The sequence below is a fragment of the Beta vulgaris genome, chromosome 2 (genome assembly GCF_026745355.1).
Source record: "Beta vulgaris subsp. vulgaris cultivar EL10 chromosome 2, EL10.2, whole genome shotgun sequence".
Lineage (NCBI taxonomy): Eukaryota > Viridiplantae > Streptophyta > Magnoliopsida > Caryophyllales > Amaranthaceae > Beta > Beta vulgaris.
This window is the reverse complement of record NC_079203.1, coordinates 38040317-38053589: the sequence shown is the minus strand read 5'-3', so window position 1 is coordinate 38053589 and position 13273 is coordinate 38040317. Positions and strand designations below refer to the sequence as shown.

The 13273-nt window shown below is 36.9% G+C and overlaps 1 protein-coding gene across 3 annotated transcripts; it reads right to left on the bottom strand.

Annotated features, from left to right (window-relative positions):
- Nucleotides 1-5749: 5749 nt before the first annotated feature.
- LOC104886758 (inosine-5'-monophosphate dehydrogenase 2) lies at nt 5750-10171 on the bottom strand. Of its 3 annotated transcripts, none has more exons than XM_010671248.3 (5): nt 9642-10171; nt 7750-8741; nt 6748-6927; nt 6296-6553; nt 5750-6038 (listed from the first exon to the last, which is right to left on the bottom strand). In XM_010671248.3, exons 2-5 carry the CDS (start codon nt 8728-8730, stop codon nt 5967-5969), a joined length of 1491 nt encoding a protein of 496 aa, XP_010669550.2. In that variant the 5' UTR covers nt 8731-8741; nt 9642-10171; the 3' UTR covers nt 5750-5966. The 3 variants fall into 3 exon arrangements, with proteins under 3 accessions (XP_010669550.2, XP_010669549.2, XP_010669552.2); XM_010671247.4 differs by lacking the exon at nt 9642-10171 and adding an exon at nt 9252-9548 and having other exon boundaries at nt 7750-8755; XM_010671250.4 differs by lacking the exon at nt 9642-10171 and adding an exon at nt 9252-9546.
- Between the last annotated feature and the right edge of the window lie 3102 nt (nt 10172-13273).

Here is a 13273-nt window from a genome sequence, read left to right as displayed (position 1 = left end):
TTGGTTGGTGCATTGCTGTATCTAGCTAACAAGTTTACTGAAAAAGCTATGTCAGGTCGAGTATTGTTAGCCAAGTACATTAAAGCACCAATTGCACTTAGATATGGTACTTCAGGACCAAGAATCTCCTCGTTTTCTTCTCGTGGTCTGAATGGATCATCTTTCTCATTCAGGGAACGCACTACCATTGGAGAACTTATTGGGTGGGCTTTGTCCATGAAAAAAGTTTCAGGATTTTTTCTGTATAGTTTGATTGATGGACAAAAATCCCATTTCTTAGATGTTCCATTTGCAGGCCAAGGCAAAATTTTGTCTTCCCGAGATCTTTCATCTCAAATTCTTTCATCAAGTATTTTGCAGTCGCTTCAAGTTCTCTAGGAGTTCCGATAATGTTCAAATCATCGACATATACAGCAATGATCGCGAATCCTGATTTAGATCGCTTAATGAAAACACAGGGACTGATTTGATTATTTTTGAATCCTTCTTTCAATAGGTATTCACTAAGACGATTATACCACATTCTTCCAGATTGTTTTAACCCATAGAGTGATTTTCTCAATTTTATTGAGAACATCTCTTTGGGCATGCAATTTTCTGGTAGTTTTAGTCCTTCAGGAACTTTCATATAAATATCTGTGTCAAGTGAGCCATACAAATATGCGGTCACTACATCCATCAATCTCATTTGCAATCCTTTCGAAACTGATAAACTTACCAGAAATCTTAGTGTAGTTGCATCGACTACTGGAGAATATGTCTCATCATAATCAATCCCTGGCATTTGCGAAAGCCTTGGGCTACTAATCTTGCCTTATATCTAGTAACCTCATTTTTCTCATTTCGTTTTCTCACGAATACCCATTTGTACCCAACTGGTTTTACACCTTTTGGTATTTGGGTTATTTGACCGAATACTTCACGTTTTTCAAGTGATCTCAATTCTGCTTGAATTGCCTCTTTCCATTTTGGCCAATCTTTTCTACGGCGACATTCATCAACTGTATTTGGCTCTACATCATTTTCATCGTATGTCATTTCAACCGCTATCGAGTAAGCAAAAATTTCATTCAAGACAACATCTTTTCGATTCCATTGTCTCTTTGTAGAAACATAATTAATTGAAGTTTCATTGTTGTCTACGCTTTCATGTTCCTTTTCTTCTGGAACACGTTTCTCTTCATTTTTGTTTTCATCATGCTCTGTTGGGAGATTTATATTAATTTCGTTCGTTGTCTCCCCTTGCCTTTTCATTTTTCTCGGTTTTAAATCTTTAGAACCGGGTGGTCTGCCACGTTTTCGACGTGCTATTGACTCATTTTCAATTGCCTTATTGTCATTAGGAATTTCAATCCGTTCCGGAGCATTCGCAGCAGGTACATGTGACTTTGTCACTTTCTTAGAATCTGTGAATGCATCTGGCAATTGGTTTGCAATACTTTGCAGATGAACAATTTTCTTGACTTCTTGTTCACATGAATTTGTTCTCGGGCCAGAAACGACATTTGCGATGCGTTCCATGTAATTTCCGATTTTATATTTTGTGGGTCCACTTTCTCTCCCCCTAAGGATGGGAATACCGACTCATTAAAATGACAGTCGGCAAATCGAGCCGTAAATAGATCACCAGTTGTTGGCTCTAAATATTTGATAATTGATGGAGATTCAAATCCAACATATATTCCCATCCTTCTTTGTGGACCCATTTTAGTACGTTGGGCGGAGCAATAGGTACATGTACAGCGCACCCAAAAATTCTCAAATGTGAGATATTCGGTTCTCGACCAGATACTAATTGTAATGGTGAGAATTTGTGATAGGCTGTCGGCCTTAATCTTATCAATGTTGCCGCATGTAATATAGCATGACCCCAAGTAGTAGATGGCAATTTTGACCTCATTATTAATGGTCTTGCAATTAATTGTAGTCTTTTGATTAATGATTCAGCAAGACCATTTTGTGTATGTACATGAGGTACAGGGTGCTCAACAATAATCCCAATAGACATGCAATAGTCATTAAATGTTTGGGATGTAAATTCCCCAGCATTGTCTAATCTTATTTTCTTTATTGTATGATCTGGGAATTGAGTTCTTAATCGAATTATTTGAGCCAAAAGTTTTGCAAATGCAACATTTCTGCTTGACAGAAGGCTCACATGTGACCATCGAGTAGAGGCATCAATTAATACCATGAAATAACGAAATGGTCCACATGCAGGATGAATAGGCCCACAAATATCTCCTTGAATTCTTTCTAAAAACATTGGAGATTCAGTGGCAATCTTATTTATAGATGGCTGATTATCAATTTGCCAAGTGAGCATGCAGAGCATGTTAATTCATTTGACCGAGGAATTTTGACATTCTTTATAGAGTGTCCATTTGAGTTTTCAATGATTCTATGCATCATTCCTGTGCCAGGATGGCCTAATCGGTCATGCCATAGAGTAAATGATTTTCTATTATCTAACTTCTGGTTAGATATCATATTAATTTCAATCGGACGTATATCTATGCGATATAGTCCCGAGGAAATTGCTGGCAATTTTTCATAGAATTTTCTTGCCGTTTTTTCTGCCGTTAGGCATATGAATTCCTCTTTGTTCACCGTCATTGTTTCCAAATGGTAACCATTCTGACGTACATCTTTGAAACTTATGAGGTTCCTTCGAGATTTACTCGAATATAATGCGTCATTAATTATCAATTTTGTCCCATTTGGAAATATAATGCAAGCTTTTCCAGAGCCTTCAATTAGCTTGGCTGTCCCAGAAATTGTACTAACATTTGCTTGGAATATTGTAAGTTTTGAAAAATACTCTTTATTTTTCAATATGGTGTGTGTTGTCCCACTGTCCAGGAGACATTGTTCTTTAATTCCAACTTCTGATGAATTCATATCTTCATAAATAATAAATACGATGATTAGTATAAGAAAAATACGTATTTTATTAATAATAAAGGAACAAATACATGAAAGTGGATATTGAAGCAGTTGAAATAAACTAAGCACATTAATCGATTGTGATCTAAACAAACTTATTTTCAACTTCAGCATCATCCATAAAAAAATCTGAAACATCAAGGCTGGGCATGGATGTAGTGGCTTCATTAACAAAGTTTGCTTCAGCATTTTTTCCTTTGTTTTTTATTGAAGCTTGATATAGATCTACCAAATGTTTGGCAGTACGACATGTGCGGCCCCAGTGCCCGTCATGCCACATCTATGGCAAGTATCATTTCCTTTATAGGACGTCTGCCTTTATTTCCAGATGATTGTCCCCAATTTTTATCAGAATGTTTAAAATTATTATTTCTTGGGGAAAATCGGCCTCTTCCACGTCCACGCCCTCGGCCACGGTAATTACCACGTCCTCTCCCACGACCGTTGTAATTACCGCGTCCACCACTATGTATAGCATTTGCTTCTGGTGGATTAGAGCTTTCTATGCATTTATCTCATGAGTGGCTGAAGACCCCGTAGGTCTAAGATTATGATTTTTCAGCAAAAGATCATTATTTTGTTCAGCCACAAGTAGTACTGAGATTAGCTCAGAGTACTTTTTGAAAGCTCTGAACCTGTATTGTTCTGCCAATATGATATTAGAGGCGTGGAAAGTGGAGAGCGTTTTGTTTATCATTTGCTCTTCTGTGATGGGATGATCACAATATCTTAACAATGATACAATTCTAAACAATGTTGAATTGTAATCACTGACCGTTTTAAAATCCTGGAACCTCAGATTGGTCCAGTCATAATGTGCCTTTGGGAGAAGCACATTTTTGTGATGCCCATATCTTTCATTTAGGCTATCCCATAGTTCTTTTGGATCATCCACAAGTAGATATTCACTTTTTAAACTTTCATGTAAATGATGTCTTAGGAGGACTAAGGCTTTTGCCTTTTCTTGTACAGTCGCAATTTTAACTGATGCGGCTGTTGTAGTTGCATCCCCTTGTTGGGTTGTCACATCTTTAATTGTATGTTCCAGTCCTTGGGCCTTTAAATTCATTTGGGCGTCCACCGTCCATTCTAAAAACTTTTGCCCAGATAGATCTAGTATGTTAAATTGTCTTTTCACTAGATCTCCCATTCTTTTGACTACAAATAGGTAAATATTTGAAATTAGTAATGATGATAAATCACATATATATTTATCTCCCCCTGATTTATATCATTATTATTATAGATAAATAATACAAACAAAAAAAAACTAAAATAGCGTACAACAATAATGAAGCTAAGCAAAAAAAACAAGAAAATACCAAAAAAGAAACAAAAACAACAAGTGAATAAACAAAAAAAACTTCCTAAAATGCACTTAAAGACAAAAAAAATTGATATTCATGTGCATTTTTCGCCATTCTTCCGGGGGAAATTTTTTTTTGTCTCCTATTTATGTATTAGGAGATATATCATTAATGCCATGAGGAGGAAAAAGAAACCGGCTATAAGAAATAAGTAGAGTTTTATTTTCCTAAAATCCTCTTCAAAAGAGGAAGATGAGGGTGGAGGACGGTTGTCGTCGGCGTTAAACATGGTGGCCGGAAGGTTGAGGAAGAAGGAAAAAAATTTGTGGGTTTAGAGAAAAAAAACGGAAGAAGATAAGGGATATGTGGTGAAAATGGGGATGGTAATCCGCTTTTATAGAGGGTTATCCCTAACTGTGCAGTTCATATACAGTTAAAAAATATACAACGCAATAAAATTCTAATATTGACAAATATATATTAGAGCATGCTAGTAAATTGGTAATATAATATATGTAACTATAAATGCAAAAAAAGTAGAAGATTAGAGACAATAATATATAATAATGTTCTGAATGCTTGTTCCCTGCATACATACGACATTATTGCACATATAAGACATAATAATGCTATCATTTCACTAGGCCGTCCATATAGGTGGCAATAAAAAAAATTAACCTGTCCATATAGGCGGTTTAAGAGCAGATAAAATAAAATAACGTAAATAAAATGTCCTTGCCCTCCATGAAGGTGGCGTTAAAATTATTTGTTTTCTGCGTTAGTAGTATGGTGACGTTTACTACTAGTTTCTTCCTGTTCATCTCTATCTCTTTTATTACTGGGCGGAGGTTGATTTTCAGCTGGTTGTATAGGAGGGTTATTATTGGTGTTGGGAACAGGGGTTTGTGGGTTTTCTCTGGTATGAGTATTTGTACCGTTGTTACGGTTACTGGGTCGGGGCTGTATTACAGTTCCCCTCGCTGGGTTGGTAGTGAATGGCACATTGTTTCGCTCTATCCAAAAATAAATACCCGAGACAGAGACATTGTGTAAAACAATGTTAATCCCGTTACTTTGTTGGTCCATGTTCGGGTAGTAAAAGGGTTGGGCTTGGAGAAAAAAAATTTAAACTTAAAAATGGATGTAAAAATTTTAAAGATACCTTAAAAAAAATTCCGGTAAAACACTCGTGCTGATAACGTGTTATGAGAAATAGAGAGAGAAGTTATGAGAAATAGAGAGAGAAGTTATGCAAATATATCAGAGAGTATTGTATTGCATTGATGTGTAAAACTGATTTCTTACACTGGTATATATAGGCAAAGTTTCTACTGTGCACAATTGCAAAATTTTCAAGACGGAAGAAAATAACCTGACATGCATTAAATGCACGCAGGAAATATGGACTTCACGCATATGTGAACAGTGGACTTCACACATGTAAACAGTGGAATTGTTCATTCCACTGTTTCTCAACAGTTCAAACATTTTTAGAATTAAGTAAATCACAATACTCTTATATAAGCAAAAAAGGGAGAAAATTCAAGTAACATAATCTTTGTAGTGATGATATAAACTCCAAGAACTATTTTTATTCAAGTGCTCAAACCCCTTCCATTTCCAGGAAGGGGAAAACAAAGAGTAAAGTGAGCACACAATTTGATCTATATGTCAAATTTCAGCAGTCATCCAATATGCATATGTTAGTATGCATTAAAACGCCTTCTTCTCATAAGAAACCAAACCATGGACTCCTCCTTCAGCTTGTGCAGCACCGGTTCGAGCCTATAAAGACAAGACCATTCACACACTTTAGGTCTCATGAGCTAAGAAAACTTCTACTGGACACATGAGATAAAAGTAGAGCACATTGTTTTTTTTATGAGGTAACTATATATAACCAACAAACTGTAAAGGTAAAAAAAAGAAAAATCAATTAGCAGCTTTTGTAGCCCAAGACATCTCCCTTCATGGCTAAAAAACAAGATTGCCTCAGCACAATCAACAAACATCTCTTTCTAGTAAAGGCGATAAAACCATACCTCAAGTCTTAATACTTCTGATCTCAATAGATCATGGGCAGACTGAAGTGACGAGGCACCAAGATCTTGGAACCCTTGTTTAACTGCATGCATTGTGTAAGGTACCAAGTTTAGAATAGAACCCTTGTCTGCAACGGCACCGACAACACCTTGAGCAATTTTAAGCCTAGACTTGTCCCCAAGATATCGTTGATCACTTCCTTTTGTCATTGCTTCCAGAGAGCCCATGCCTCGGTATTTCTTGACACGACGACCATCCTACAACAAGATATAATCTTAAAGAAATCAAAAACTAAATTTCTTTGGTATACTAGAGCGAAAGGTGTATTCCAAATGAATCATGGTAAAGGAAATCAGAAACAGAACATGAAGTACCTGATGTAAACAAGAGATCAATTTATGAACTAAATCCAGATTATGAGAAATAACCACATATGCAGCAGAATATATACCTGAACTACATAAGCACCAGGAGCTTCAGTGCTACCCGCCAGAAAGCTACCCATCATCACAGTAGATGCTCCAAGAACTAGGGCCTTAACAATGTGTCCCGAGTTTGATATACCCCCGTCAGCAATGACAGGGACACCACTTTGTGAAGCAATAGATGAAACTTTGTACACAGCAGTAGCCTAAGCATGCAATAAATAATTTGTTAGTGAAACAATTTGCTAAGACCAAAGTAGACATTTAAGAACAAGAAAACTGAGTGGTGCAACCTTCAAAACCTGTCAGGTAAGCATTTTAAGCTCACATAGGAAAAAAACATTAAACACAAATGTAGCTTAAGCAAAACAATTTGACAGCAGGGTGATGATCACATAATGACAACACTATGAAGCAAGATTTAGATAAGACATGTCACATGTTCATCAAATGATAAACACCATTAAAGCTACTATGTTAGGTTCTGAATCCCTTTACCAAAACATACGGATGAAAGTGCTAATTGATTTTGGTGCAACACGTCAAGTTAGAAAGTCTAGTTCAAATCAAATATCAAACAAATTGAAAATACATCTAGAGTTTTTCATGCACTATAATCATATTGAGAACCACAAGAGCGTAAATACTTGAAAGTTGAAATAGTTCGATGATTTCTTTATCACAAACTCTGATCATATTGACAACCACAAGTTCAATGACAGCTTTCTTAATGCAGCTATTATGGTAAAGAGAAAGATAATACAATAAACCCATACAGATACAGCAGCATAAAATAGACAGCCACAAATTATTAATATTAACTACTTCATATCCTATTCCATCCTCATTTTAACAAGTAAATGCATCTCCATCAAAAGATGAAAAAGTAATAACAGTATGGGAAGTATCTTCAGCAGCAGATATATAAACAGTTACCATACATTTCGTGGAATGAACCCATAATTAACTAGCAAATAACAAAAAATAATGACAAAAGCCAGTAGATAAAGGAGTGAAGGGTTGGTAACCTGTCCTCTGCCTACAGCACAGACCTCCTGAGTAGTACATATCGAGCCAGATCCCATGCCAACTCTGAGTCCATCGACTCCTGCTTGGATCAAGTTTTGAGCTTGATATTTAGTCACCACATTCCCTCCAATCACATCCAATTTCGGGTAGGTATTCTTTATATACTTTATCATATCCAACTGATAAATAGAATTCCCTTGGGAACTATCCAACACCACCACATCAGCCCCACCCTTGACCAAATATTCCAACCTCTCCTTATCTGATTCTCTAGTCCCTATTGAAGCTCCCACCAAAAAATCCCCATTAGCCACTAATGACGGCAAACATCTCTTTGGATATTGCTGAATCCTCTCAATATCCTCCAAGGTCACCAAATCCACAACTTCACCATCACTTTCTCTCATAGTTGACACCAATTTAACCCCTTTCTCTCCCAAAAACCCAGCAACTTGGTCCAAATCATACCTATTCGGCACCGAATATTCCAATTTCAACATGTAATCACAAAGCCTACCCTCCTTATTCTTCAACTTTACCCAATCAGACTTCAACACATACCCCAAAACCCTCGATTTTCTGCTCCCAGTCTCTGTAACCAAAATCACATTCGACAAACCAAAATCACCCTCTGACTCAATCACATCCGAGGGCGATTTAGTCTCAAACTCTGAAACGAATGGGATGCGACGGGACTTGGCAGACTTGAGGAGACTGAATTGTTCAGAGGGAGTGTTATTCGAATGTAAGATTCCTACCCCACCAAGGGAGGCCATGGCTACCGCCATATACGACTCGGTCACGGTGTCCATAGGGGAGGACACACAAGGGATAGAGAGAGAAATATTTTTTGTAAGCTTGCAATTAAGCTTAACAGAATCAGTAGAAAAATCAATGTAATGCGGAAGAAAGATAACGTCATCATACGTATATGAATACCCTTGATTGAAAAGCTTATCAGCTGGGAAACCATCTTCCATGAGTGCTCCTCCTACCATGATTACACTTTAGGAATTTAGGGATTAGAGCATAAAGAAATAATACTCCTACTTATTTCAACGGTAATGTCGTTCACAAGTTGGGTGGCAGTAAAAAAAAAAAAAACTTTGTTTGTCTAATTAACTAATACATGAACTTACACAATATATCAGTTAAAAATTGAAGAAAACCTTGCAACTTTCTCAAGAATCCCAATCAATCAATCAATAATTTTGATTAATACAAACAACTAAACACAAAGCACGGAATTTAGGTATTTTTTTTATCAAGATAAGCAACCCATAACAATATATATCTGTTTACTTATGTTATTATTATTTGCCATAGCAAAGCAGAGTCATGGCGTGGTTTGTAAATATTCTGATTCTCTCACTTTTTCTCTCATTTCCATAGACCACAAGAAATCAAAGAAGAAGTAACCAACCCCAAAACCCAAAAAATAACATAGCCAATCCAGAACTGAAGGAAGGTGGTTAAGTGAGGAGAGAGAACTAAGACTTACAGATACTAGATGACGACCGAAGAAGCGAGAAAAACTGGGAAAACTGAGATAACAGACGACGACCGATGACCAGTAAGCCGAGAGAGAGGAGGTGACAACCGATAGAGAACGAGTGATAGTGAAGCGAATTTGAGAGAGTGAAGGGAAACGGCGCTTAGGTTTAGGTTTTTCAAGATTTTTTTGAATTTTTTTGAATAAAGCAGAAAGCAGTCATGGGCAACTCAAAACAATTGAACAACAACAGACAACGACAAACAACAGCAACAACAAACTAACAATAAAACAACAGCAACAACAAACTAACAATAAAACAACATCAACCACTGAACCACTACAGTAACTATAACATCAATAAAAAATACAAGAGGACAAGCAAGACAAGAGCACTACCTATTAGCGTCGGCTTAAGGTGGCTCCACCCACACGTAGCACCAACAAAATTTCGGAGGAAAAAGTAGAGGGCAACAGCAAACCAGCAGCAGAATCACCAACAACCACAACCACGATGGCGGTGGCGCACGAAGAGCAGTGTTGCACAGCACAACAACACTCGCGTAAACAACAAACGAAGAGAGAAAACAGGGGCAACGTAGTCCGGCGAGACGAGAGCAGCAGCGCGCGGTAGCCGAAGGAGGTGTGACGTTCACCGGTTCTCGATGCAACAGCGAGCCAGAACGAACCAGAGGAGGGAGATCGAAGAGGGAAGAATCAGAGTTGCGTCTGCGGTGACCGCACAAGGTCAGAGGAGAGAGAAAGCTCCTGTAACAAAGGAGGACACCAGCACAAGCGGTGAGAGAGAGAACGAAGCAGGGGTTTAAGAGTGAGAAATCACGGGGTTAGGGAGACGAGGGTTGAGGGTTTGGCCGTTTGGGTGAGATTGCCACGGGAGAGAGAAAAGAAAATGGGTTTGGTACTTTGGTTGGGGTTTATTTTGCAAAATCTAAAAAAAAAAATTATTGAGGAACCTACTCTCTTTTTTTTTTTTTTTTTATACGAGAAATTTCATTAATTGAAGGTCAAACAACATATACAATAGATATTAAAGAAAAACAAAATCCAATCAAACAAGGTTATATCAAATTCATCTCCCAAGAAACTACAATGAACCAGATCGAGCAATATAATTAGGGGTGATAATGAGCCTCACAAGATCGCGAGCAAATCGGGCTTGGCTCGGTCAAAGCTCGGCTCGAGACTTAAACGAGTCGAGCCGAGCTAGGCAAAGCTCGGCTCGTAAAACTCGTGAACAGCTCGATTATTATTTTATACTAAAAAAATTATATTAAAAAAATATTTTACATTAAAAAAATTTAATACAAATTTATATTTAAATTTAGATTACAAATTATATATTTTAATTTGTGATCCAACTTCACCTCTACTCTACTAGGCACTAAAGTCCCACATTGGTTAAGAAAACAAGGATCAACCTTTTTTTCTTTATAAATAGCTACTACTCCTTACTTTAACTTAAAGTTTAATTTTGTATATCCTTGGTTGGAAAACAAAAACTATACTTTATTTTCTTCATAGAAGGAATGAAGTATATTTTTAAATATTTGATTATTTAGTACCTAAAATATTTGATAATTTTTTCTTTAGCAAAACATGGAGTCCCACATTGAAATTTAAACAATGCTAGGAGGGATTCCAAGTTATAAAAGCATATGTAAACAAAACAAGGGTATAATGCGTTTTTTTTTCTTTAACAAAACAAATGGGATGCGACGGGACTTGACAGACTTGAGGAGACTGAATTGTTCAGAGGGAGTGTTATTCGAATGTAAGATTCCTACCCCACCAAGGGAGGCCATGGCTACCGCCATATACGACTCGGTCACAGTGTCCATAGGGGAGGACACACAAGGGATAGAGAGAGAAATATTTTTTGTAAGCTTGCAATTAAGATCAACGGAATCAGTAGAAAAATCAATGTAATGTGTAAGAAAGATAACGTCATCATACGTATATGAATACCCTTGATTGAAAAGCTTATCAGCTGGGAAACCATCTTCCATGAGTGCTCCTCCTATCATGGTTACAATTTAGGAATTTAGGGATCATAGCATAAATAATAATAATCCTACTTATTTAAACGATAACGTCGTTCACAAGTTGGGTGGCAGTAAAAAAAAATAAAAAATTGTTTGTCTAATTAACTAACACATGAACTTACACAATATATCAGTTCAGTAGTATCCTGAAAAAAAATTGAAGAAAACCTTGCGACTTTCTCAAGAATCCCAATGAATCAATGATTTTGATTAATACAAACAAGTAAACACAAAGCTGAGAAATTCAATAAAACAATGAAAATTCCAAAACAATGGATTTAACTTTTTAAAAAATAAAGGAAAAAAATACCTCAACCACTTTAGTACTTAACCAGTACGACAGTACCAGTAGCGGCAGTAGGGTTCTCAGAGCGGCGACTGGGACTGCCGACCCGCGACTGGTACTGCCGACTTGCGACTGTCGTTCTGGCCTCTGGGCTCCGGCGAAGTAGCGACAAAAAGAAACAAACGCTCCAGCAAAGTTGCGAAAAAGAAAGAGTATGAGGGAGAGGTAGAGTGGAGTAAAAGGGTCTGAGAGAGTCAGAGAAACAACAACAGCGGGGACTGAGGAAAGATGATCAGGTAGGTTTTGGTTTTCATTTCTTTTCTTTTTTTTTTTGAAAAAACAGGCCTAAGAAAACGGGGGCCCAAATCTTAAAAGAATACACTTTATAGAACCAAGAAGACATTACGTTTTAACTCTAATAGTCTAATGAATACCGAGTTTCCTTCGGTCCTTCCGCCTCTCTTAATCTCAATTAGGGGTCATAATGAGTATGACAAGCTCGCGAGCAGCTCGGGCTCAAAGCTCGGTCAAAGCTCGGCTTGAACTCGGGCTCGGCTCGTAAACCTCGATTATTATTTTATACTAAAACAATATTTTACATTAAAAAAATCTAATACAAATTTATATTCTAATTTAGATTACAAATTATATATTTTAATTTGTTATTCAACTTCACCTCTATTCCACTAGGCGCTAAAGTCCCATATTGGTTAAGAAAGCAAAGATCAACCTTATTTTCTTTATAAATAGCTACTAAACCTTATTTCAACTTAAAGTTTAATTTTATATCTCCTTGGTTGGAAAACAAAAACTAACTTTATTTTCTTCATAGAGGAAATGAAGTATATTATTAAATATTTGATTATTTAATACTTAAATTATTTGATAATTGTTTATTTAAATGCACTTAAGAGTGTTATTAGTACAAATATGATTTTTTTTCCATATAACATGAAGTCCCACATTGAAATTTTAGTGAAGTTAAGAGGAAAACGAAGTTATAAAAGCATATGTAAGGTGAATTTTTTTTCTTTAACAAAACATGGAGTTCCACATTGAAATTTTAACAATGCTGGGAGGGATTCCAAGTTTTAAAAGCATATGTAGGATGAGTTTGATTATGTTAAACAAAAGATGGAGTGCCACATTGAAATCTTAGCAATACTAAGAGGCAAACCAAGTTATAAAGCATGGGGATAGTGAGTTTGTTTTTCATCTTAGCAATGCTAAGAGGGAAATCAAGTTATAAAAGCATATGATGAGTGAATGAACAAGCTCACCTACTTTGTACTTGACCTATATGATTGGCCCTACCGCCTAAGTATTGCTTTAGTATTGATGTAGGCCTACACGATTGGGCTTCGAGTCGAGTCGAGCTCACTAGTCCTAAACGAGCTCACTAGTCGAGCCTAAACGAGCTCACGAGCCGAGATCGAGCTACAAATTCTAATCACGAGCTCGAGCCGAGCTCGGCTCCCCCAAGCTCGGCGAGCTCACGAGCCAAGCCGAGCCCATGAAAAGTTAAACGAGCTCGAGCCGAACCCAATACTATTCGGCATCGGCTCACTCGATAAGCACCCCTAGTCTCAATCACACTTCAATTTTACGGTTCAAACTCATACTCACTCTACTAGAGATTTTGCATTGGGAAAAAAATTATATGATAAATATTGGGTTTTCTC